We start from the raw sequence: 26,398 nt of genomic DNA, 5'->3' as shown, positions 1-26,398 counted from the left end.
TGTACATTTCACGACCACTCGGTCGGGCCAGATGGATGTATGTGATGGACCCTGAAGCGGATTGCCCGTCTTCGCAGGGTAGGGCATAAATGAAAAAAGACAAAAGGAGTTTCAGGGTCCATGATATTGGCTGACCGGTCGAGCCAGTTTGGTAGGTCCAGACCAGACAGACTTACAAAGCTCCGAAATCTTCTTAACGCCGAAAAGGTACACTAGCACATGGCGTCCAGCGGAAAATGTTAACGTCAGTCCGTGTAACTGATAACGCCTTCGCACGCGCCTCTTCCGGACTGTTAACTCTTTTTAGAAGAAAGAACAAAGGGCGACCATAGAGGTACTCATCACTCGTCAGCTATCGTCATTCTGTCCTGTTCCTTCCTTTTCTTAACTGTATTCGGCTGTCAATCTCATCGGCACTTGTCGGGTCGGGTCCGATACGTGTCAAGCAGTCGGTCTCCAGAACTGCGTGAACCCCTGGAAAATTGTTAGTGCAGTACCCGAGTTTCACCAATATGGATTTCTGTTGTCCACCAAACCAAGCAGCAAGCATACTTTCCACTCGACTAGACGGCTCAACTAAAAGGGAAACATATTCTAGATAATAACCAATGGACAAAATACATAGGATATTTCCTTCATTGAGGTGTCAGAGCCATTTGATTACCCGGTTACAAGGCGTATGTCCGTGGTTAAGATGCAGTGTGCGGGCCTTGAAGTACCCCACCAACACCTCAGCCTTTTCGTGTTGAAAGTCGGAGCGGGGCCGCCTTTTCAGCGATGCACGGGCCATCAAAGTGCCGCCGCTAACATCGATGCCAGACGCTTCAGCTTCAGAGTTCACATGAAAAGGTATTATACATGCTCAGTCATCAATCACTTCACGGCAACTACCGTCATTCACCGTTTACATCGTATATTCTCATACATAGACCGCTCTCCGGATTTTCCGGCCTGTTTGGGCTCACGCTGACCTCTAGTTACAGACACCGCAACCTCGTGCGTAGCCGGCGTTAAGTACGTATCTCCACCAGTTCGTACATTCCATCAAAAGCTTCTACGGGTCGAGAACGAGAAAAAAAAGACGACTTTGCCGCTTACTTAAGCGGAACTTTGCTGTGACGAAGCTGGGGTCTGTCCGGGACCTCGTCTCTCCAGCCAACCGGATGCCTGGAAAAGGGCCCTCCGAGGCTCCGATTCTCCTCGATCCCGCCGAACCAGGGCCAAGGGCCGTCCTTTTCTCCACTTGGTTGCAACGCCACCACGGCTTGGATCCAGAGATCGATCTTGGCACTCTCATCTCACAAATCTCTGCGTCGTCGTTGCCAGTTCATCGAGTGTTATCGGTCTGCGTTGAGGCTCCCAGTTTGCGATTGGAGGTTACTCTGAATCTGATATCGCAAGCTTTGTCGGATCCGAGCCCCCCGATCCCACGTCCACGTAAGATCTCCATGCTTTCTTCCTCATGTAGAAAGTACCGCTGACAGATGGATTTCAAAACATCAGCATGCTCCATATCCCCGGTGCCGTGCCGTGTCCCAAAAGTCGGAGCCCGTCAGCCCGATCGAGGAGAAACCTTTAACGGCACTTAAAAAGTGGATGTCCATGTCTTCTTCACCGGCAAAATGACTTAGGTAAGCGGCAGACAAGGAGCTGGTGACAAGCCGCCCCCATGGGCCCCCATGGGCACGATTGCTCCATCATTGGCCTGACTTGTCCACCATCGTGGCTCTCGCCGCCATCATCGAAGCTTGTTAGGCCGCCCTTTGTTATCAATCTCCGTCATGGATTCCAGATCCATGTAAAAGTCAAGGATGGACGCAATGGATCCAGGCACACCGTGATGCTAGCCCCCATCACAGAACTCCGTTCACCGGTCCTCCGTCCTCCCACTTTCCGAGATTCTCGTAAGCGGGCCTGAAGGAACGGCTATTCGCCGTGAGTGACTGTCCACCACACAAACGCCGAGCTCCGACTTCTTATCACACTTTATACTAGCCAAGAGAGGTGTAGAAATACGTCCTTTCCCCTCCATTTTCCTAATCCCATCTTCTCTTATTCAGTTCAACTACCCTTAATACATCAACTCAACCCATAATACCTACCCACTTCCGTCGGAACCGTATCATCACTACTTCGCTTCCTGATATCAACGACAAGTCTCACTACCAACTGTCCCACGAAGCGGCCGACCACCGACCACCGGTCACCAACCCATCCGCCATGGGCGTCCCAGGCGACAGCAACAGCAGTGTTGCCCCTACACAAGAGGAAAACGAAGTTAATAACCGCCAATGGGGTCTTCAACACAAGGTTGAGGCCCAAAAGGAGCGTGAACAAAGCTCTGGAATCCCTCCCCGCGAGCTGGGTGTTACTTGGAAAGACCTTACCGTCCAGGTCATCAGCGCCGACGCCGCCATCCAGGAAAACGTTCTTTCCCAGTTCAACATCCCCAAGAAGATCCAGGAAGGAAGGCAGAAGCCCCCCCTCAAGACCATCCTCGACAGCAGCCATGGTTGCGTCAAGCCTGGTGAGATGCTGTTGGTCTTGGGCCGTCCCGGTTCCGGATGCACCACCCTTCTCAACCTCTTGGCCAACAAGCGCGAAGGCTATGTTGCCGTCACCGGCGATGTCCACTTTGGTTCCATGGACGCCAAGGAGGCTCACAAGTATCGCGGCCAGATCGTCATGAACAACGAGGAGGAAGTCTTCTTCCCCACCCTTACCGTCGGCCAGACCATGGACTTTGCGACCCGCCTCAACATCCCTTACAAGATCCCCGATGGCGCTGCCTCCCCCGAAGAGTACCGCAAGGAGAACATGGACTTCCTTCTCGAGGCCATGGGCATCACCCATACCCAGGACACCAAGGTCGGTAACGAGTACGTTCGCGGTGTCTCTGGTGGTGAACGCAAGCGTGTTTCCATCATTGAGTGCCTGGCGTCTCGTGGATCCGTCTTTTGCTGGGATAACTCCACCCGTGGTTTGGATGCTAGCACGTAGGTACCCCCTAGTGTATTCCTCACTCGCTAGGATCAGACTAACACACCTTAGTGCTCTTGAGTGGGCCAAGTCCCTCCGCGCCATGACCGATGTCATGGGTCTCTCCACCATCGTTACCCTCTACCAGGCCAGTAACGGTATCTACGATCTCTTCGACAAGGTCCTCGTTCTCGATTACGGCAAGGAGGTTTACTACGGTCCCATGAAGGACGCTCGTCCCTTCATCGAGTCTCTCGGCTTCGAGTGCCAGGAGGGTGCCAACGTTGCCGACTACCTCACCGGTATCACCGTTCCCACCGAGAGAGTGGTTCGCTCTGGCTTCGAAAAGACCTTCCCTCGCAACGCCGATCAACTCAGAGATGCCTACCAAAAGTCTGAGATCTATCCTCGCATGGCCGCCGAGTACAACTATCCCACCACCGAGGAGGCCAGGGAGAGGACCAGGCAGTTTGAGGAAGGTGTCGCCGTCGAGAAGAACAAGCACCTCGGAAAGAACAGCCCTTACACTGTCAGCTTCTTCGAGCAGGTCAAGGCCTGTATCACTCGCCAGTATCAGATTGTCCTTGGTGACAAGCCAACCTTGATCATCAAGCAGGCTTCGACCTTGGCCCAGGCCCTCATCGCCGGTTCTCTTTTCTACAATGCCCCCGACAACTCTGGTGGTCTCTTCGTCAAGTCCGGTGCCCTCTTCTTCTCTCTTCTCCACAACAGTTTGATATCCATGTCCGAAGTCACGGACTCTTTCTCTGGTCGTCCCGTTCTGCTCAAGCAAAAGGGTATGGGTTTCTTCCACCCTGCCGCCTTCTGCATTGCCCAGGTTGCTGCCGATATCCCCGTCATCCTCCTGCAGGTTTCTGTGTGGTCTATTGTCTTGTACTTCATGGTTGGCCTGTCCATGAACGCCGGTGCTTGGTTTACCTACTGGATCATTCTCATCGCTGCCACCATGTGCATGACAGCCTTCTTCAGAGCTATCGGTGCTGCCTTCAGGACCTTCGATGCCGCTTCCAAGGTTTCCGGTTTCATGATCTCGGCTCTCATCATGTACAACGGTTACATGATTCAGAAGCCCAAGATGCACCCCTGGTTCGGCTGGATCTACTGGATCAACCCCATGGCTTACTCTTTCGATGCTCTCTTGTCCAACGAGTTCCACGGCAACACCATTCCCTGTGTCGGTATCAACCTGGTCCCCAACGGCCCCGGCTACAATGATCTCGAGCACCAGTCCTGCGCTGGTGTCGGCGGCGCCATCCAGGGCGACAACGTCGTCTACGGTGACAACTACCTCAAGTCTCTTTCCTACGCCCACTCTCACGTTTGGAGAAACTTCGGTATCATCTGGGCCTGGTGGGCTCTCTTTGTCGCCATCACCATTGTTGCGACCACCAAGTGGCGTCCCCTTTCCGAAGGCGGTCCTTCCCTGCTCATCCCCCGTGAGAAGGCCAAGATCGTCAAGGCCATCCAGAACACGGACGAGGAGAAGGCTGGTGCTAGCAGCAGCGGCGAGGAGACCGTCTACGACAAGGAGGCCAGCGCTGGCGAGGCTAAGGACTCCGACAAGGACTTGGTTCGCAACACCTCGGTCTTCACCTGGAAGAACCTCACCTACACCGTCAAGACTCCCTCTGGTGACCGCGTTCTCTTGGATAACGTTCAAGGTTGGGTTAAGCCTGGTATGTTGGGAGCCTTGATGGGTTCTTCGGGTGCCGGAAAGACCACTCTTCTCGATGTTTTGGCCCAGCGCAAGACCGACGGTACCATCAAGGGTTCCATCATGGTTGACGGTCGTCCTCTCCCCGTCTCCTTCCAACGTTCTGCCGGTTACTGCGAGCAGCTTGATGTTCACGAGCCTTTCTCCACCGTCCGTGAGGCCCTTGAGTTCTCTGCCCTCCTTCGTCAGCCCCGTGAGGTTCCCCGTGAGGAGAAGCTCAAGTACGTCGACACTATCATTGATCTCCTGGAGCTCCACGATCTCGCCGATACCCTCATCGGTCGCGTTGGTGCTGGTCTCTCTGTCGAACAGCGCAAGCGTGTCACCATTGGTGTCGAGTTGGTTTCCAAGCCCAGCATTCTCATCTTCCTCGACGAGCCCACTTCCGGTCTCGATGGTCAGTCCGCCTACAACACCGTTCGTTTCCTCCGCAAGCTCGCCGATGTTGGCCAGGCTGTTCTCGTCACCATCCACCAGCCTTCCCAGCAGCTCTTCGCCCAGTTCGACACCCTCTTGCTTCTTTCCAAGGGCGGCAAGACCGTTTACTTCGGCGAGATTGGTGACAACGCCCAGACTATCAAGGACTACTTCGGCAAGTACGGCGCCCCCTGCCCCGAGGAGACCAACCCGGCCGAGCACATGATCGACGTCGTCTCCGGTTCTCTCTCCAAGGGCAAAAACTGGAACCAAGTCTGGCTCGAGTCGCCCGAGCACCAGGCCATGACCGAGGAACTCGACCGCATCATCGACGACGCCGCCTCCAAGCCGCCCGGCACCCAGGACGACGGACACGAGTTCGCCACGCCTATCTGGGAACAGATCAAGACGGTCACCCACCGCAACAACGTCGCCCTCTTCCGCAACATCGACTACATCAACAACAAGTTCGCGCTGCACGTCGGCTCGGCCCTCTTCAACGGCTTCTCCTTCTGGATGATCGGCGACCGCGTCTCGGACCTCCAAATGCGCTTGTTCACCGTCTTCAACTTCATCTTCGTCGCTCCCGGCGTCATCGCCCAGCTCCAACCTCTCTTCATCGAGCGCCGCAACATCTTCGAAGCCCGCGAGAAGAAATCCAAAATGTACAGCTGGATCGCCTTCGTCACGGGCCTCATCGTCTCCGAGATTCCCTACCTCTGCGTCTGCGCCGTTTTGTATTTTGCCTGCTGGTACTACACCACCGGTGCTCCCCACGCCTCCACCCGCGCCGGCGGCACCTTTTTTGTCATGCTCATGTACGAGTTCGTCTACACCGGTATCGGCCAATTCATCGCCGCGTACGCGCCCAATGCCATCTTCGCTTCTCTGGCCAACCCCTTCGTCATCGGTCTGCTCGTCTCCTTCTGCGGTGTCTTGGTTCCTTACCAGCAAATCCAGGTCTTCTGGCGCTACTGGATCTACTACTGCAACCCGTTCAACTACCTCATGGGCTCCATGCTGGTGTTTAATCTGTGGGACAAGAAGATTGAGTGCCATGCGGAGGAGTTTGCCGTGTTTAACCCCCCCAACGGCACGACTTGTGGCCAGTATTTGACCGATTACATGATGGGGATGGGACGCGCCACGAACCTGATTAACCCTGAGGCTACGGAGGGGTGCAGGGTTTGTGAGTATACGTCTGGCAGTGACTACCTGCAGACGATCAATCTCAAGACGTATGGGCATGGGTGGAGGGATGCGGGGATTGTGGTTGTTTTTGTGGCGAGCAGTTATGCGATGGTTTATGCGTTGATGAAGTTGAGGACGAAGCAGTCGAAGAAGGCTGACTAAGAGGTTGTTGGCAGCAGCTGTTCTTGGTGTGTTGGGAGAGATGGGGAGAGAAGTGTGTGTGTGGTGATGGAAAGGGGAGGAAGCGAGCGAGCGTTTGTGCTTGTGGTTGTTGCATGCTTACTACAAGCGTGCGTGCGTTGAACGAAGGTCATCGGTTAAGATACCCACGGTAGTTAATGATGTACGTACGGATGGGGATGATGTTTTTTGGGAAGAGACATGACGGAATGTGGGGAGGGATAAAAGGAGCATTTGCTTTTATTGAACACTTGCATCACAGCATCATATAGATAGACACTTTCTTGGATAGATATTTCTTAGTTGTAATAAGCATTGGATACAATTTTCGCTTCATTTCGGTCCTTTCTTTGTACAAGTCAATATTGGTTTGTAAACTTTTCTTGTAGTTCTTCGGCCATGGCTTGAACAGGGGAGATCTGGAGCTCTTAGTCTTTTTCGAGAAAACATAGCTTCCCTTCGAAGCGGCATGGGGCAATGGCAAGGGCTCAACACGCCAAACAAGCCTTTTATACCTACCTCTCTCCGTCTTCTCCAAGGCCCTTCCTTACCAAGGCCCTCAGGACTGGAAGATGTCAGTCTAGAGCACCCATCCGCTGGGAAGCCCGAAACCCTTTCGACTTTCAGTGAAAATGTGCGTTTTTTGCCTGGTACCAAGCTGACAAACAAGCCAGGGCTGGATTGTGGCATGGCTTTGGGTTGTTTGGCCATTGACGACGCCAAGGAAGAGGCAGACCGCAGCAGCACGGCAAACTAGAGGTAGACTCAGGTTGACAACAAAGTCACCAGCACACCTATCCTGGCACCGGCCAACGTCCAACCCGACCGCATACAAAGGTCACTTCATGACGGAAAGAACCTACCTACCGTACGGATACATTAGGTACAGTGTCTATGACAAGTTCCAAGAGAGGGGTAGGTACCTTTATGGATGGGGGTGTGTAGTACCTAGCTGGAGCAATTTCGCCGAAGACACGGCCCGTGCCCACTCCCGTCCAGCCTCCTGACCTCCTCTGCCTCGGAACCGAAGAAAGAAGGCACGTCTTGCTACGCGTCAGGGCTAGAAACCCCCCCTCCAGGTTCCCCTCCCTCCCCCATCACCTGACCTGGGGAGTAGAGGGATATTTTTCAGGCTGCCGTGCCCTCCTCCCGTTTCCTTCTTCCGCCACTTCGTCCTCTCTTGGCCATTTTCTCCGTCACTTCTTCTTCTCCCCAAACACAAAAAAAATGGAGGTGCCTCCTCCATCTGGGAGCTTGCTCCTCACGAGTACTGTAAGTTTCCTTCTCTTGCCCTTCTCCTCGTCGTCCAGCCGTCAAGACGAGGTGACAACAAACTGACACTGCCCGCCCGCCCTCTACCAGGCTGGGATTAGGTACCTAGGAGGCACCTCCACCTCGTCGTCGCTAGCCTGCCTGGCCGTACCCCTCAAGTTCAATCTGAGGCCATCGTCAACGCCGTCCCCTTCCGACCGGCACATAGTAGTCGGGAGGTCGAGGGCGCCAGCGGCCACGTTGTTGAGTCAGGCTACGTTGTCGAGTCTCGTTTCCATGGTCCTATGAGTGTCGCCAGAGTGCCAGCCGGCTTTGATGCCAACGAGTAGAGGTAAGTACCTACACCTGTGGTAGTGGTGGCAGCTAGCAATCGCTCCAGTAATCGGCACCGTTCGCTAATCGTCTCGATGACTCCAGTACCTACCCCTCTCTACAACTCTGCTGTTCATCTCGACAGCTTCAGCTCTCGTCTTGCCTTCAGCGCCATCTCAGGTCCAGATCAAACGGTTCAAAAGCACGCCAACAACTCCGCTAGGTGAGTCAAGCCAAACACCTCAAGGCCGATAAGTTCCTTCCATCCTGAGTCTGACTGGAGCCTGAAGCCTCCTCTCGTGGGACCGCCAAAGCCATCTTGAACAGCAACTTCTCTCGTGTGTGGTGGCATTCGAGATGTCCCAGCCCTTCTCGGCGGTCTGTACTGGAACACGAACTCGAAGAATTCCAGGTGAGAAAATAACCCACATCCTTTCATTTGACCGTCATGACGGGCTAGCATTCTCCAAACCAACATCAGTCTCAATGAAACATACGCTGACTTCCTGTTACCTCTAGACGTCGAGAAAAGCCCACCACCTGCTCAGATACCCGTCACTGGTCTCTTCCTGTACACCATACCTACTTACCCAAAACCCAGATATCCCAACAGCACCACGCAAGCAACCTTTTATCTCGACACTTCCCCCCTTTGACAATCTTCTCTCCTCACGCTCACTTCCCTCTGGGAGCTGGCGGAAGTACTCTACCGGAATACTGCCGCGGCCATGGCCAAGGCTACGGGCCACATTATGCTCGATAGCGAAGAGAAGGACGATACTCCAGAGGAGAATAGGTGTCCTCTGGGGTGTCGTCGGTGGAAGGCGCTCAAGAAGTACATCTATGAGTGGGCGAGGCAGCATCTCGATTTGGACGCCACCAGTACGCGTTCCCCAGAAAGCGAATAGAAACCCTACGAAGGCAAAAGCACACAGCGCACACTTGTAGTTCTCTACTCGGGTGTTCTGCCCCAGCTTGTTGGTGTCGCCCCCGAGAAGGCCATCAAGCTGACGGCACACCTTTACCACCTTTCGAGGATGCACGATCAATCACGTACGAGAGACGCTGACGCCGTTCGTCGGCCCTGAACTTCATTACTACACCCCCCGCCACGACGGCGTGAAGGCGCTACGGTAGCGCGCGGGGGTAAAGCCCTCGAGGAGCAGGTTCGACTCCTGCATCAGCACAGCTTGGTCTCCAGGTGCCTGTCCAGCAGGCCGCTCAGTTTGTGGTCAGTCCGACTTATTCTCCGTACATACCACAGTGTCTGGACAGCCGAGCCTCGCCTTGACCCTGTCACTGGTCTCTCCACGAGCATCGGGCGACAAACGTTTCGGTCTTGAGGGTTGTGAGACCCTTGTTCCCGGTATGAAGGCCCTCATCGACCTCGCCTCGGTTATTTGCGAGATGGATCCTGACCTGAGGCTCACCTCGCGCCCCGCCAAGCGAGAGGTTGGACGTCTCCTTGTCGACATTGGTGACACTTGCACGTGCATCGTGCGCAACAACCCCGCCATGCGCAACCCCATGGACTTCATGGTCCTTCTCACCGTTTTTACCCTCGTGCTCGTGGCTCTCGGTCGGATCCTCGGTGTTCCTGCCACAGCAGCCAGCCAGTCCACCAGTCCACCATCAGTTCGGTTGTCCTCGACCTATTGGGCAGCAGCAGTCCACCGATTATTGGTGAATCTCACATGCCACTGATACGGTCTGAGTCACCTCTACCTGTCATTGGTGAATCTCTTCTCTTTTCCCTCCTCTTCTCTCGACAGGCAACCATCACTGCTCATCTTTCACACCTCCAGAGATCCCCTTTGATCTCTGCCGTCAAGTCGCCATCGGAAACGTCGCCTTGGGTCCTCTTTTCACTCGCGCCATTGGCCTCGCCCCCGCCTCTCGGAACATTGCCTACACCGCTCGTAGCGTCACCATCGCGATGGGCGCCAGCTTCGTATCCGTTCCATCTACGAGAGCAAGCGAGGAGCTCCAACGCTGGATTTTCGGCCTGTGCCTTCAGCGCTGATAGTGCCTATCTGGTAACATCAGACCACTCTCAAATCTTCACCCACTCTCACAAATAACCACATCTCCTCCAACCATGGCTACCCAGTGGATGTGCTGCCAGTGCAAGAGCACTGGGCGTACCGGCGACCACTGCGACCGCGTGCTTCAGCAGGCTAGCGCCAGCTCCGTATCCGCTCCATTTACGAGTCCAAGCTCATCGAGTTCGACAATGAACGTCACCTCGGTGTCTTCTGGGTTTCTTGCGAGGCGGGTACCTATATCAGAACCCTTTGCGTCGACCTTAGCCTAGGCGTTCAAGGCGGCGGCGGCGGAAGAGACAGAAGGCCAGAAGACCGATCAGCAAGAGACCAAAGATTGTGGCGCCAACTACGCCGCCGATGGCTGCTGCCTTTGAGCTACCGGTGCCAGCTTTGGACGCCGCGGAGCCAGTTCATCGAGTTCGACAATGACCGTCACCTCGGTGTCTTCTGGGTTTCTTGCGAGGCCGGTACCTATATCAGGACCCTCTGCGTCCACCTTGGACTCCTCCAGCCTCGGTGTCGGCGCCCACATGCAGGAGCTCCGCCGTGTCCGCTCCGGTATCATGTCCGAGGATGTCCCGTTTCCAAGCGCCGCCGAGTACACGTACGAAGCCAGCCGTCGCAGGATATGGAGAAGAAAATGCATATGGCTCTCTTTGGAGCCGGCGGGTAGATAGGTACATCTAGACGTAAATCCATTAACCTACCACATATTCTCTGTGATTCTTTGACCCTTCTTGAATCGTTTCTTTGACATTAAGATGTGCTATGTACCCCTAGGCCCAAGACGTGTTGGTCTGCCCTTTCTCTTCGTATGTCTTCGTGTGGGTGTCCTGTTGTTTGCTCCCTGAAAATAGGATGAGTGTGCCTCTATGCTGTGGTTGCTGTTGGCGATGTATGCCGGATGAAATGTGTGGCACACTCCAGATGAAATACATGTAGAAGCCTCTTTGCCGTATGCGAGGCGTGTAGAAGTAACACTTTTGGATCTCGATGCGTTTGGTCTTCACATCTATGCTCCAAACTTCCGTTAGACTGGAGGGGCAGCTGCTTCCCGTTTTTTGTCCCCACGTTTGCGGGCTACTTATCCGATCTCGTGGCCACCCGATATGATCCCCTGAGAACAACAAACGTCTGTCGGATGGATCCTGACCCCGTTCAACATCGAGACAAGAACTTCCCAGGTTGTTGTTTGCAAGGCTTGCGCTCGTCTGCATCGTATGAATGAGGGCCTCCGGCGGACTTTTGTTGGTCGAGAACGATTAGGAAGTGGACGCCATCTTCGTCGGGGAGGCGTTCTGTGTGGGATACCTGTATGCAGCACAGCACTCGCCATGGCCTTTGAGGCCGAGGTTTCCCACTTGGAATGATGTGATTTCGGGGCGGACACTCTTTGCTTTCAATGGGTTTAAATTTTTCTGGTAGAGGTAGTTGGGGGCATGTTTGATGTTTCCAAGGGGAATGGGGAGATAGAAAGGCGGATACAACTTACAAGTTTCTTTGCACGATACAAGCGAAAGGGAGTACACACACTTTGGGTATTGGACTCACAAAGGTTCTTTAGAATTTCTTTAAGCGGAAAACACGTTCTCTTCAGTTAGCGCAGAGTCACTTGAAAATTAACCTGAATCAAGCTAGAACTTTTGTTTATTTCAACCTTTCCCATAATTCACCGTCTTCATTCTTCCTTTTGTGCAGTCATGGGTATCATTATCATCCAATGCTGTCCCGTTATAACCAGCATCTTCCTCCCTCCATTTAACACCATCAAACCACAACTACCTCAATGAACAAACCTAAAATCCAACCTCTTCGGCCCCTCATCCTTAGTAGTCAAAACATACTCCTGCTGCTCCTCCGGCGTCATGGCATTCCACTGCTCATCCTTCAACTTATTCCTCCACACATAAAACGCCTTGGTCAGAAGAAACAGCACGATATTCAAGCAAACAATCGCCAGCAACACCTTGTTACCCCTCCTATACAACGGCATGTCGTCCTCGCGGTAAATGTTATCGTAAATGATATTGCCAGCCTGCACAAACATGTTGTACAACGCCGTGGACACCGCTCTCGTCTGCACGCTGTTGCTGTTCTGGGCATTCCAAGCCACCAGGATGGCGTGGCAGTAAGGGTACGACAAGACACCGGTGAGGAGGGCGTAGCGGACCCAGACGCCGGCGTTGGGCAGGGCGACGATGGCGGCGAAGAAGGGAAGCATCCACCACTGCGAGATGGAGGCGATGAAGCCACGCTCATTGAAACGCTTGGAGAAGTAAGAGAGAATAACCAAGTTGCAGGCAAACAGGAAGTAGGCGGGAATGGTGAGCAGGTTGGCCTGAAAAACGCTGAAGCCGTGGGTGCGTAGGATCAGACTCAGGTAGTTACCGGGAGGACCGGGAGGGATGTAAGCGCACACGCCGACGATGTAGAGCGGCCACATCTCCCATTCCTTGATGGCTTTGAGCAGACCCTTGGCCGAGACACCCTCGCGGTTGTTCATGTCGCCCTTGGAGGGATCATCGCGCAGCAGGCGGTTGACCATGATGTATTCCTCGCGTTCGGAGAACCACCCGTTCCTTCCGCGGAACCAGGACTTGGTCTGGCAAGGGCCCGGGGGCATCAGAACGAACGCGAAGAGCCCGACGACGAGAGAGATCAGGGCCTCGATCAGGAACAGCCACTGCCAACCACTCCAGCCTCTGATTCCCCGCATCTGCAAGATACCAGCGGCCATTAGAGAACCGACAATGTTGACAGTTGACAGAGCAGTCCAGAAGAAAGCCAAGCGGAGAGGCAGTTCGTTGGACTTGTAGAAGTACGTCAAATAAAGGACAATGTCGGGGATGAAGCCACCCATGGCAACGCCCATAAGCGCCTTGATGACGTAGAAGTGGGCTCTGTTCTTGATCCAGACTTGAGCGCCTGACAAGATGGACCAAGACACGATTTGCATGGGAATGAAGCGATCAGCGCCGAGCTTCTTGGCTACGAGGCCGGAGGGAAGCTCAGCGAGCAGGAAGGTAGCAAGGAAGATGGTTTGACCATAGTTGAAGTCGTTTGTGTTCATTCCTGGGTCGCGTCAGTATCCGGTGAAGATACAAGGAAGGGCAGAATCATGAAGGACATACCCAGCTCCGGCAACATATCATCGCTGATAGCTCGGTTGATGTTCTTCCGATGTAAGTCCAAGCTGCAGAACATGATCCAAGCCCAGAGCATGATCCTAAAGTCGATCTTGCGCACAAGCTTGCGCTCTTCCGAGGCGCCCCATTGGAACGATGGGTCAAATCGGTGGCGGTTCTCGTACCCGGCGCCCTCATAGACTTCAGTCCAGTGCGCAGCGATTGCAGGGTCACTGAAGACATGATCAGGGGTCGAACCGTAGTTGGCGTCTTTCGTGCCGCCGAGTTCTTCTGCGAGTGAGACCTGGGATACAGAGGCGGAACGGGCCGGTGATGAAACACGCGTGACGTCTTTCAGGGATCCCGAGGAAGGTGTGTCGATGGCAGAGACCACCTTCTTTTCGTCTTGGAAGTCTGCCATGGCTGCGGCACGGCCCGGGAGGCTTCTAGCGATCGATCAGCCTGGATGAGGGTGGCAGTTTGTCGAGATTGGCGTCGACAAAGGCGCACGGGACGAGACTTGGATACGGCTTGGTCTGGTGTTCAATAGTATCTCCGCGGAAGTCCAAGACATGGCGACATCAACATCGTACCGTGACGCGAGTTATAAGGAAATCTGTTGGATGGCCGCCGTGGCTGGTAGCAAAAGGATTTGGCAGCAACTCGGAACATTTTATGTTGACAACTGAGTATGATCTTGCGTCATGTCGATCTATCGCGTAAGTTCAGGGGCTGTTGGTCCTGCGTTGGGAATGGTCGACGTGTGTCGACTGATGGCGCCATCATGGACGAGTATTGCTCCGCGGACGTGATGGACGGATTGGGCGTCTGTTATAGAAAAGGTCAGCACTTAAACATTGGGTATGGATCTATCCACTAGTGATATCTCGAAAGGTGCTGGCATAATTGGAGGGTTGACATACCTGATAGGCGGACATTATTCCAGATTTCCAGGCAAGCCAGGGCAGTCATTGCGTAATGCCGAAGACTGATAAACGGAAAACTTATCGAACAAGTTGTTTTGCCCATTGGGTGATTGGTGTTAGGCAGTTGTGTTTGGGTGGTTGACGGTAGGTTGTCGGCGATAGGGCGGAGCGTCGTGCTGGAGTGATGACGTGCTTCGCGTGCGAGATGGTGCTGTCGCCAAAACGCAACAACGGCTCACGAGGATGCAGGAACCAAAGACGAATTGCGCTAGTAAGCTCCACCGAATTCAAGACTAGCACAGCGACGGTGCCAAGTGTCGTGGAGAACAAGTGGAAGATCTAGATGTCGTGATTCTTGGTGTTGTTGCGAATCGTGGACGCTGTAGATGGTTCTGAGAGGTGCGCAATTGGCTGGGAGGTTGGACTCCTTTCTGGGCTTCGTCATGGAAGCAAACTATGCCTTAACAATTTCCAGTGGGCGTCGCTCTTTCCAAGAGTGGAATCGGATCCAAGCTGTTATGCCAGACATCAGAAAGACGACAGACGTTCCTTCCTTTCATGCCTAGCAGGTATACAGAGGAGGTCAGTTGCCGGTTCAGTTCGGGAAGGGCAACCCACGCCAGGAAAACCCTGGTGCTTCATCGACCAGCTGGCCCATTAACATCGACAACGACGACAAGGAACCCAAGGGAAAAACGGCAGAGCCATGTACATGTCGATTACGATCATCATTGCAGGCTGGATTGACAGCTTCTGGACACCATCTCCTGCAGTTGATCATGTCTTGCCATGTGCACAGGCTCACCGATGTAACCATGCTCTTCCATGACGATGGATAAGGCCGGGCCGCGCGCATTGATGGGTTGATCTACTTGCCATTGCCGAAATAAGTGACCTAGGGAAATGCAGGGAAGGACAGACAGCAGGAAAAGAGCCGCAAACTACTCCGTGGTAGGAGGAGCCCAACCGGCTTACCTCTGTAGACTAGAATGTGCTCCAGTTGCTTTCAAACCGGCCAACTGCCAGTGTTGGCCGCTGTTGACAAAGGCGAATCCTTCCAGAAGTACGGACATGCATCCGAGGTTTGGTGCAGCTCGGATATATTGCCCCGTATCAGCATCGTGTTGGCAGTATTCCCAATTCCTGCAAGTTGTATTTCATTCCTTCGATCCTCCAGGACACTTCTTGATACCGGCATTAACTTCCGGTACACTTACCAAAACTTGGTCAGCAGCTTGGGCCAGGCTCTATTGAACCACCTCAGATTCAAGCAAACACCAGACTCGAACGCCTCCAGCCGTTCAACAACACCAGTCAGACAAGTACTATCATATTTGAACCCAAAACATTCTTCCATACAGCCTCGAGACGCAGCAACGATGTGTTGGACGATCAGACATTATGAAGGTGAGCTCTCCCGAAAAACAATAACCCAAGGGAGGCGAACTACGCTGACAATAGCCCCCAGGGCGATGACGGATTATGCAAGGGACCTGGGGCAGAAAACCGATAGACAAAGAGGAGGAAGGATAGGAGGAAAAGGTAGAATGAAGGCCGGGGGGTGTTAGCCCATATCAGAGAGATGCCCAAGCGTCTTTCATGTTGGCTACTCAACTGCCAGTCTTCAATCTCCTACCAAGTTGTGAGCTTTGTGTTTTGACTAAGGTAAGAAACATTTGTGAACGAGAGTAGGTAAGCACTCCATCAAAAAGTGCCCCATGGTCGAACAACACAGCCTCAACTCCAGACTTCCTCGCCGCATGGCAGATGTGATAATGTCGTCCCTTCCACGCTTCACCTGGCACGTCTCCCAGGGACTATAAATGATATATCCTCCGGGTGTATAACCCGAAAGACCGGAGCCGCGGTACCTGTCCTGCCTTGTGTACGCGAGCGACCCTTACATCACTCGAGCAGGGATGACAGGGATGAGCTTCATGGAGTGAGTGAGGCAGTGAGGTTGACCACGAGCCCCGCCAGAACCCCCCAAAAATGCCGATAAACCCCAACGGAGAGGGTCGAAGACGGTCGGAGACGGTCGGAGACGTAAAGCTTCCGGTCAAGTGATATCGAAGGATCATCAGAGACTAAGCCAGAGAATGTTCGATGGATGTTCCCTCCCGTGAGAAGACACCGGACGATTTGGACTGAAAAGCGATAATCAACTCCGCGCCATGGCGTTCATCATGTCAGAAAAGAGGGACGCCATGGGCATCTCATTGTTGATTTGGGGAATTGCAGTCGTACCTTGCATGGGTTTTGGGGGTATAAGAAAAGGCCGCGGAGATGCTCTTCTCTTCAGGAGATGTTGTGAGGGGTAGGTAGGTAGAAGATCTGTAAAATGACTTTGGTTCAAGATAACCACCACCATCACAGTCTTCTCACGATGACTTTCTCGGCGGTCTTACTGGCGCTTGCCGCCGCGTTTTAGTCAACGGGGCTGGCATTGCCTGCTCCGCAGTGAGATCCTCTCCCTCCCTCCTAGTCATCGTCGAATGCCAGCAAAACCTGACAATGTCGGTTCACAGAATGGTCTACGGCGAGAACTCCGGACCCGTCGCCGGAGTATCTCCAATCCCAACCACAACCGGCCGAACCCGAACCGGCTCTCTCCGTGGCGGCACCAACTTGCTGGGAGCCAACTCACCCCAACCCGACCTCGACACAGCAAACCCGGCCATCGTACCGAACCCACAGTCTGTCAATGGACAGGATGCTAATGCTGATTTGGGGCTGTATCTCGATTTTAACAGTGCTAACCCACCGCAGCCTAATAGGGGAGGGAGAGGGGGTACTGATCCGGGGCCGAATAAGTAGGGAGCTTTCCATACATCCTCGTCCTTTCAAGGAGGAAAAAGGCAGAGAGAGAGGGCTGACAATTGGTTGGACAAAAAACAGGAACCATACGACTACGAAAAAGTCAACCCCGACCTCTAGGGTACGCGCCCCCAGGCACCGACTCCGGCAGCACGCCGCAATTCATGTTCTACAATAGGGCCCTGCTAGACGGGCACTAATCCTTTGGCTCGCCGGGCACTAATACCCCTGGGGGTTAGGGTTCTCTGTAGTTAGAATCTGGGTTATGTAATTTCGTAATACCGCTCATAGTATTAATAATCGTAAAAATATAGGTCATACCCGCCAACCGCCCAACCCAACCGCCCAAATCCAACCGTACCCACACTCAACCGCACGTACTAAATATATAAACTTAGTAATTTTTTACCCTTTAACTACCTCTATCACTAAATATCAACGAAATTAATCGCCTATAAAATCAATCAAACTAGAAAAACCGCGCGCACAATCAATATTATAAACTAAGCATCTATAACAATCGAAATTTCGTCTAACGAATTAAACAATAACGATAACGATAATAACGACTTCCCTAACCTTCAAAATCTCCCTCCCAAACCTATATATACTCGCCTACCCTCCAATAAAGCCTCCGAATCTCTCTAAACTTCTACCAACTCTCCCTAGGCTTCTACCAAATCTTCCCAAACTCCTACTCCCAAGCGCCCTCGATTTAGCGATAACGATAAGTAATATAGATAATAAGAGGAAAGATAAGTTTATAAATTCGAGAATCCCCCTAATAGTATTATAAAGGGTTGTAAAATTATTTAAGAATATTAAAATAAAATTAATAAATTTACTAATTTCTACGGTTAGGTAATTATCTATTGCAATAGGAAGAATAAAATCGATAGCAAATATATTCGATACGAATTATTCTATAATCGATATAGTAAACCGCGGCTATTTAAATTAAGTAGTTTATATAAAACTACTAACCGTAAATACGATTATAAATAGCGTATTTTTATGAAGAAGAGTAAAGCCAATAGTTAAATATTTCGAATAAGTAGAAATAAAAATTACTAAGCTTATAATTACTTACTTTTTTACCTTACCGCCTATCTCTAAATCCGTAAAATAAAGTTTACGAACGAAGTATGCGAAATTATCGAAATTACTTCCAGCTATAACGTTATTAAAGTTAGAGAAATTAATATTATAATTAATAAGTAATTCCTAAATATATTCTTTACGAAGAAGGATATATATGATATAACGGTTCGATTACGTATAGAACTTCTCGATAGATATAAATTAATTACCGACTTTATTTAAAATTTTAATAAAAATAAAGTTCTATATTAAATTATTCATAATAAAGTATAAAGAATATTTTCTTCTTTTTATTAATTATCTAATTAATTTTGTTAAAAAATAAACGTCTAATTACTTTTATATAGGGATTAGGTATTATAATATAAATAATAAAACGCTACTTAAAGGTTATAAATATAAATAATACGTATTTAATTAACCGTTATCGGTTCCCTCTTATATCAATTACTAATATAATTAACGTAAGTACAATATTTAACTCTTTCTTTAACTTTATGAATAATAAAAGAAAAAAAGCCTTTATTTTCTTATTATAAGGTATTTAAAATTTACGCCAACACTATAAAATCCCTAAACCTAATATTATCCTTATTAATTATAGTAAAGAAATGAAGTCAATTATATTAAAAGTATTCTTTAAAGTCTAATAATAACTCTATATCTTTTATATTTATAAGAACGTACTATCCAATAGTAAAAAAAAGTAAAGGGGAAAAAAATAAAAATAATTCTAACGATAAAGAATTCTTATTAAATAAAGAAGAGGGAGAAGATATTAACCTTAATATAGTAAATTAAGCGAAGTTACGTACTACCCGTTCAAAGGCTATTCGGATTATAAGTAATTATTAAAATAATAATAATCCTGCCGATATTAAGAAGGCTATCTCCTATACCCTAATAAGTATATTTAAAATATAGAAAGTTATTATATATTTAAAGACTAAAGTAAAGTTCTAAGATATTTAGTAAATACTCAAAAAGGAATTCTCAAATTAACTTTTAATTTTATATTACCTCCAAAAGGTCTAAATACCTATTAAATAATAATAGGCACGCTATTTTATTAGTAAATATCTTAACTATAATATTATTGTTACTTCTCCTATTGAATTAATTAATATAAGTATTAAAAATTTTATCCTTATAGGCCGCTTAGACTTCTATAGTTTAATTACCGCTATTTAAGAAATGATTACTGAATAAGAAAAGGTTTAGGAGTATAAAGTAGTTAACAAAGAAATTAGAATCAAAAATAGCTTTATAGGCCGATTATAAATAGGAATTATAGTAGTAAAAGTTTCTTATAAATACTTAGACCTTCTTATTTACAAATATTATTATACCCAAATTGCCTTCAATCGAAAGAAGAAAAATCCCAATAAAGATATCTACTACTTTAATAACGATAATTGTAATACTATTTAATAATACGGTATCCCTTACCATTATAATATTTATAACCTTATTAATAACGATCTACCGCTCCGTTTTAGCTATATTTATAAATATTAGCACCTTTAAAAGTTCTTCGATAACGATAACCTATATATTTATATTCTAAAGCCTAAAGTTACTAAGTGACTTCGAAGCCGCCTTAAAGTAAATATTATAATTACTATACTAATAGAGTACGGCGTCCCCCTTACTCCTAAGAAGGCTAAAAAGATAAAAAGAAATAAAGAAAGAAATTAAAAAAAAGGTATAAAGAAAAATAAATAAAAGGGTAAACAGAAAAAAAAAGCAACAAAGACCAAAAAAGCCAAGAAACTACCTCTATTTAAAGGTAATACCCTATAGTTAAAGTAAAGTATACGCTGCCACCTCTCTAAATAGAAGCTAAACGAAGAGGATGAAGAGGATTCTAATAACGAGGAACTCCCTATATATAATTAACGTACTACAATACATTCTTTTATAACAAAGAGTGCCAAAAATGAATTAAATAGCCAATTTTTAAATTCAACCAACCCTTTAGCATTTAGAAATAATAACGAGGAGGAGGCAATTAATAAGGACAAAAAGGAGGATAAAGGAAGAGAATTAAACGATCTATTTACTTCCTCCAATAAAAACGAACCACCCGCCCGCAAAAAGGCCACTACAACACATTCATTTACCCCGGAACCAACCCGGACTCTAAAGAGGACAAGGAATAATAGAATCTCTAAACCAACTACTAGAGTACTAAGTCTATAAGTAGGCTCAAAAACGATAATTCTAACAATTTATTTATTATTATATATATAAATGCCCCAAAGTACTCCAAACCTCTAATACACTCCAAACCTCTAATAGACTCGAACAACCGCCAGCGCATCTCAACACTATAGCGCATTATCTATAAATACTATTCACAATAATCTAAAATTAATATACATTAATTTATATAGAAATTTCTATAGAATACAATATCTTAATTAAATCTATAATCTTTATTAAATAGCGATAATAATATTAGTAATATATCAAAAGGAGGGAGGCACGTACGTACGGCTAAGTCTAGGCGGCTAAGTCTAAGCGGCTGGGTCTGGGCGGCTAAATCTAGGCGGGCTGGGCGGCTGGCGGGCACGACCCGTCTTTTACATAACTATCAACACCATGGACTATATCACCAAAAACACCCCCTAATATTTACATACAGAGAACCCTAACCCCCAGGAGTATTAGTGCCCGGCGAGCCAAAGGACTAGTGCCCGTCTAGCAGGGCCCCTACAATATTGGTAAACTTGGGCGCCTACAACACCTCGAGCCGTCCGTGTCGATGGCCGCTATACGCGTGCACCCCTTGAGGACCCGCGACCACTCGGCTGCTGTGTGCTAGTGTAGGTAGTTCGCGGTAGGCGTTGGGCTCGGGGCGCACATGTCGACGCCGGCCATGGCTTTGGCGACGGGGAGCACGCACGTCTTGGTTTTGCTGCCGGGCCCAACCGGAATGGTTGCCGACGCCGGCGCGGTTGTGGGTTAGGCCCATGTTGTGTTGCGCAGAGGTTGGCGCTGACGCCGAGGCAGGTGGTGAAGGATCACTTGTATTTGCCGGATGAATTACTGGATCGGCTGCCGTGGGTATGCTTATTGAGCGTTTGGGTATGTGAGGTTTGGTGTACGATATTAGGGAATGTGAATGGGTGATAAAGATAAGGTGCGGTGGTGAGTGGCGACCGGAAGTCGTTGATGGAGATGCTGTTTGTCCGGCGGCTGGCACATGAGGCCCGGATGCATGTCGGCGTCGGGGTTGTCCAAAGACCGACGGTAATTTTGTTGCCTAGTGGCGACCGTAAGGTAGCCCGGTTGCCCGGATAGAAACGCAATCGTAAAAAGACTACGACAACGATGCAAAGGTTGAAACTAACCAACGGAAATAGATAGCACATTCGGTATCGTATTCTGTCATGGCATCGCATCGGACTTCGATGGAAAATGAAACGTGACTTCAACCAGGTTCCCGTCCCGTTCCAGCTGTTGGGGACGCTGTCAGAACCTCTGCACGTGCTCTGACAGTGGTGAGATGGTCCGTGCACGGATACCAAGCTTTTTTCCAAATGACCCCGCCGTGTTGGCGCAGGGGGCGATGACTGACCGCCCAACCGCATTTGGTTTAGCCGGGTGGCTCCCAGGTTACACTTGGGTCCCATTCCATTCAACATTTTGGGGAACATTTCTTGCCCTTGCATTTTGCATCCTCATATTTTTCAGCAGAAAATCTCGTGATTGATTGTGCGGCATCTAAATGAAATAAGGTAAACCAAGCCTTGTTGCAAATAGATTGCCATGAGATCCCCCTCAATTTCAATCATCGGTTTGATAGCCGTGGACCACAGTGGCTGATGCTTCAAGATGGTGGGCTCCCTCGGAAAGTTGCAAGGAACCGGCGGCGAGACTCTCTCTCACCCAATCGAGAAAAAGACCGCGCGCGATCAATTACAAACAAAACCGAACAAGCCGAAAGCGACACAGAGACATTACCTCAGCAACTTCCCGACACATACATACCAACACCACACCACACCATGCGCAGTACACGCCGAGGTGCAAAACATACAAAGCAAAAGCAAGACAGTGAGACTGGCACCCACTTCCACGAAAACAGGACTTGGACCAATCATCTCCCACAACACAGGCGCCATGCTCTGTTGATATTGGCGCCATGTCGTCTTCAGCCTCAGTGGAGTTGCTTCTTTGGGGTCGTCCAACCCGTCCCTCACACCAAGTGGTGTGCCTGGGGGCTAGACTGCAATTGGGTAAGCTTCACCGCAACAAACTTTCTTGACATTGTATCCTTGCAGGCTTGGTAACTTTATCATGGCCCTACAAGGTTTAGTACATTTACATATCCCAGGTCCCAGGTCCCCCTTTTTTTCTCGAAACCGGTAACACGCCATGGTAAGATTGGTAACCCGCCATGGTAATTTTCATCCAACTCTTCAAGTCTGAACTGCGATAACACTACCAAAATGAAAGCTGACATCGTATTTCTTGCTCGGGTTGTTTCGAATTCGAATGGGCTCTGCCGCAGTCTGCTTGTATGAGACGCTCCTTCAAATTTCTATGTCGTATTGGAGGTCAAAAGATGCTGAAATTTGATGACTGACTTTTTGACGATGTTCGTTGTCTTTAATACGAGCTATCATTGGCGGAGCAGACCCATGCGCAGTAGGCCTGCTCAACTTTGGTGCAAAAAAGGCGATTTACCATGGCGGGTTACCAATCTTACCATGGCGTGTTACCGATTTCGTTTTTTTTCTTTGTCTTCTCTCCGCGGATTTTCCTCCGGGGTCAGGCTTTGGTAGTGGGACTCGCCCCATGCTCGCTTATCCCAATTACCCTGACCAATCTTTTTCCTATCCTGTAAAGAACAGGGCGTAGAGGGCAGTGCTCCCCATCTACGCGGAGGAGGATCCTACAAGTGCGAAATGTCACCTCGTATCAAGGGAACTAACTTACCGGAACTAGGGAAGCCAACAAGATTTGTTTGCTTGGCTTTCGAGGCTGCCTGGAATTCCCCCGCCGAATGAGGATAAGCCTTAACAGTGAGACTATCGAATACCTTACATCGAGTACCTTCCTAGTACCTCTACGCATCACATCGCCGACGGAATTGTTTGTATGGGATGTCTCAGGAGGTCACTCAACTGCCGGTTCCAGTTCCAGCCTCATCTCCTCTTTTCCTGTTCGCGGTGCTTTCCACTTCCCACATCCCTGCCCGCCTCTCATTGTCTCAAAAGGGATATGGAGGGGTGGGTCAAATAAGCACCATATCTTACTGCATACCCTTCTTTCATCAAAAATCCTTAGAACTTCGATACCTCCCATCTCTTTGACATCTTGACGTCTTCATCCGCCACGAGGATATTCGAGATCCGATCAGACCAGGCCAAAGATAAGACGAAAAAAGGGTCCACTCTCTCCACTTCCACTTACACGAGACGACGCCATCGATCGAGACCGATCCACCATATATAAAATCCACGCGATATACTGGGATCATCCGCGTATCGACAGCCCCGATTCGGCTCCGGGGAAACCGGGTTTTCGATCTCAACAGGCCCGGGCCTAAACCACATTGCAATTTTGCATCACATTCACTTGCTTCACCCAGCATATCATATCAGCTCTGTAGCGACCCAGTACCATCTATCATCATCTCAAAGCCTCGACCACTTGCCCGGCGCGGCACCGACGACCATACAAATGCCATAAAGTGACGCCATTCCCTTCCCCGGATCTTCCCCATCAATTCCATTACCGCCCGAACCCCGTCCACTCGTTCCGGGGACTTCAAAATTACCTAAATAGGACACAGTCTATTTCGGGCACATCCGAACATTGCAGGTCGCCCCCTCAACAACATCATGTTGATGGGCGAGCAGACCGGGACGACGGGCCACTCGTGGTCGTCCATATCGGCCATCATCGCCCACTGGCGTTCCTACCGACACATCCACCGCATCGCCCTAGTCATATTCGTCCTCTTAACCATCTTTGTGCTGGAAAGGTACCGGACAGCACTGGCCAGTACGTTCCAAACGTCAAGCGAGACGAGGGATCCCATCGCCGTTCCTGGAGGAAACTCAGCAGCCCAGCAGGAGAACCATTATGAACCTTATCCCGAGGCCACCAATCAAGGAGGAGGGGGAAAACATGAGGAGGAGACCCAGTTGACACCCGAACAACTCCTCGAGTTGTCCCAAACCAACGCGGGCAACAGCACCCTCGGCTTCCACGCCATCAAGTACATCAACATGAAGGCCCGCTATGACCGCGAGGACGCCATGGCGCTGCAGGCGTACATGTCCGGACTCGATATCGAGGATTACCCGGCTGTGGAGGCGGATATGATTGACCCTGTTGGGATGCCGCCTACGCATCGGCCGGGAAAGCTGAAGACGGGTGAGAAGGGGTGTTGGAGGGCTCATGCTAATGTATGCTTTTCTTCTCTCCTTTATTGTTACCTATTTTTCCCTTTCCCTGTCCCCTTTCCCTCCTCCCATTACGACGGACCTCGCCCAGCTTGGACTTGAGGTCAGACATAGGCATCTTTGGCGGTCCGCCGACCTCAACATAAAGGGTGATCTCGGACCACGTGTTGCTGGGCATGTATGTCCCAGAGGTTCATCACGCAGACGATCAATGTCCATGGGCGTACACCTCCAGTCTCATCACCTAAATAGCAGAAACAAACCTCCCTGCTCCCCCTTCCTCCCCCCTCCCCCTCCTCCTCTCCTCCTCTTTTCCCGCTTCCCCCCAGCCCCTTACCACCAGCCCAAAACAAAAAACTAACACCCCCCACAGATCTGGTCCGAAATGACCCGCCACCGCCTCCCCCCCATCCTAATCCTCGAATCCGACGCCGCCTGGGACCTCAACATCCGCGCCATCATGTCGCGCCTCAACAGCCACTTCATCTCCTTCCTGAACCAAATCAACTCCACGGCCGTGCACGACCCATCCTTTGGTTCCCCAAATAACCACAAAGTCCACGGGCCCCCTCCCCCTTATTCCCCTGACAAGCCTATAGTGGCCAACCCCGATGACCCCTGGTTATCCGCCCACTGGGATTTATTTTCTGTAGGGCAATGTTTTGAGTACACGCAGGATCACGAGATTAAACTTGTGTATGATGATGAGAGTGTTCCGGAGGGGAATGATTACTGGGGACAGAAGATGGGGAAGGAGAGGGTGATTAGGAAGAGTGGGGGGATTACGTGCACGACTGCGTATGCTATTAGTCATACGGGGGCGGCGAAGCTGTTGTTGAGGAGTGCGTTGGATCTGGATAACCCTGTTGATTTGTTGATGAGGAGGCTAGTGATGAGTCGCGATTTGGTGTCTTATAGCTTGTTCCCGCCCGTGGTGGCGCAGTGGGAGTATATCGGGGGGATTGGCATGGGGGAGAGAGGGGCGCAGAGTGATATCAATGGCGGGAAACATAAGGATACGCCGGAGAATGCGCACATGCCCGGGTGGAAGGATGTCAAGGACACGGGATCGATTTGGACCACCAAGGGACATCATAGGGATGTTGCGTTTGACAAGATGGCCCTTAAGGAGGCGTGGACCGAGATTATTGGGGAGGAACCGAAGAAGTTTGAGGAGAGCTTGTATAATCCTGAGACGGGGAATTAAGAATCGCTGTCATGGGGAGGGTCCGGGAAGGAGTGAGTTGGATACCTACCTCTACAGACAAACGGAACGAAAGAGAGAGGAACAAGGCCAAGTGGCCACCATGTACGTCTCAAAGGAAACACCACAAAAACATCACAATCAGTTACGATGAAAGTTTATCTAATACATTACTATGTGCAACTACATTGCGCCAGTTCTTTGCCTGGCCGTCGAGCTACTCCTGTCAACATGTCCAACACCACCACCACCACCACCACCAGCAGCAGCAACACCAACAACACCACCAACATGAACAGGTACATGACCAAAACCACAATCACAACCACAATCACAACCACCACCACGAACCCAACCCAAGATTTCCTCCATGTCCTCCGCCTATCTAGTCCAGAGCACCGCATTCAACGAGCCGGTGAGGGTAATTCGAACCCAGGAAACTACCATCGTGGTATTGAGGCTGGCGTCACCTCCCATCATGGCCATGACCGGGGCCCCCATCGCAATGGTAACGCTGCGAGCAGTGTAGGCAATGTTCCGAGAGGCGGGGGCAAGAAAACATGCCGCCACCCCACATCACCCTTTTCGTCAGGTTCTGGACATTCGAAAGGCCTTTCGGTACTGTGTATAGTCGTTATATGACGGTCCAGGTGCTGCCATGCTCGCCCCTCC

General features: G+C 50.2%; 7 protein-coding genes and 1 non-coding gene across 8 annotated transcripts; 7 read left to right on the top strand and 1 right to left on the bottom strand.

Annotated features, from left to right (window-relative positions):
• Positions 1-1,834: 1,834 nt before the first annotated feature.
• On the top strand, positions 1,835-6,838 carry B0H65DRAFT_91541 (ABC-2 type transporter-domain-containing protein). Its single transcript, XM_062831561.1, has 2 exons — positions 1,835-2,996; positions 3,052-6,838. Exons 1-2 carry the CDS (start codon positions 2,221-2,223, stop codon positions 6,482-6,484), a joined length of 4,209 nt encoding a protein of 1,402 aa, XP_062683868.1. The 5' UTR covers positions 1,835-2,220; the 3' UTR covers positions 6,485-6,838.
• A 2,365-nt stretch (positions 6,839-9,203) lies between these two features.
• Positions 9,204-9,274, top strand: B0H65DRAFT_t142. The gene has a single exon. It is a non-coding gene; the product is annotated as a tRNA-Phe (tRNA).
• Positions 9,217-10,096, top strand: B0H65DRAFT_455140 (uncharacterized protein). Its single transcript, XM_062826226.1, has one exon. The coding sequence runs from the start codon at positions 9,455-9,457 to the stop codon at positions 9,788-9,790; it is 336 nt and encodes a 111-aa protein (XP_062683867.1). The 5' UTR covers positions 9,217-9,454; the 3' UTR covers positions 9,791-10,096.
• An 88-nt stretch (positions 10,097-10,184) lies between these two features.
• On the top strand, positions 10,185-10,505 carry B0H65DRAFT_545682 (uncharacterized protein; the record flags this gene model as incomplete). The annotated part of the gene is made up of 2 exons (XM_062829401.1): positions 10,185-10,334; positions 10,401-10,505. 2 exons carry the CDS (start codon positions 10,185-10,187, stop codon positions 10,503-10,505), a joined length of 255 nt encoding a protein of 84 aa, XP_062683866.1.
• Positions 10,506-10,556: 51 nt separating this feature from the next.
• B0H65DRAFT_545681 (uncharacterized protein) lies at positions 10,557-11,501 on the top strand (the record flags this gene model as incomplete). The annotated part of the gene is made up of 2 exons (XM_062829400.1): positions 10,557-10,735; positions 11,453-11,501. The coding sequence occupies 2 exons, from the start codon at positions 10,557-10,559 to the stop codon at positions 11,499-11,501; spliced, it is 228 nt and encodes a 75-aa protein (XP_062683865.1).
• Positions 11,502-11,914: 413 nt separating this feature from the next.
• Positions 11,915-13,677, bottom strand: B0H65DRAFT_517936 (major facilitator superfamily domain-containing protein; the record flags this gene model as incomplete). Its single annotated transcript, XM_062828687.1, has 2 exons — positions 11,915-13,203; positions 13,263-13,677. The coding sequence occupies 2 exons, from the start codon at positions 13,675-13,677 to the stop codon at positions 11,915-11,917; spliced, it is 1,704 nt and encodes a 567-aa protein (XP_062683864.1).
• Positions 13,678-16,174: 2,497 nt separating this feature from the next.
• On the top strand, positions 16,175-16,999 carry B0H65DRAFT_545678 (uncharacterized protein; the record flags this gene model as incomplete). The annotated part of the gene is made up of 2 exons (XM_062829399.1): positions 16,175-16,228; positions 16,559-16,999. 2 exons carry the CDS (start codon positions 16,175-16,177, stop codon positions 16,997-16,999), a joined length of 495 nt encoding a protein of 164 aa, XP_062683863.1.
• A 6,956-nt stretch (positions 17,000-23,955) lies between these two features.
• On the top strand, positions 23,956-25,729 carry B0H65DRAFT_421206 (uncharacterized protein; the record flags this gene model as incomplete). The annotated part of the gene is made up of 2 exons (XM_062824325.1): positions 23,956-24,525; positions 24,896-25,729. 2 exons carry the CDS (start codon positions 23,956-23,958, stop codon positions 25,727-25,729), a joined length of 1,404 nt encoding a protein of 467 aa, XP_062683862.1.
• Positions 25,730-26,398: the final 669 nt, after the last annotated feature.

The sequence above is a fragment of the Neurospora tetraspora genome (assembly GCF_033439725.1).
Source record: "Neurospora tetraspora strain CBS 560.94 chromosome Unknown B0H65scaffold_2, whole genome shotgun sequence".
NCBI classification, from domain to species: domain Eukaryota; kingdom Fungi; phylum Ascomycota; class Sordariomycetes; order Sordariales; family Sordariaceae; genus Neurospora; species Neurospora tetraspora.
This window is presented reverse-complemented; position numbering and strand designations above follow the sequence as displayed.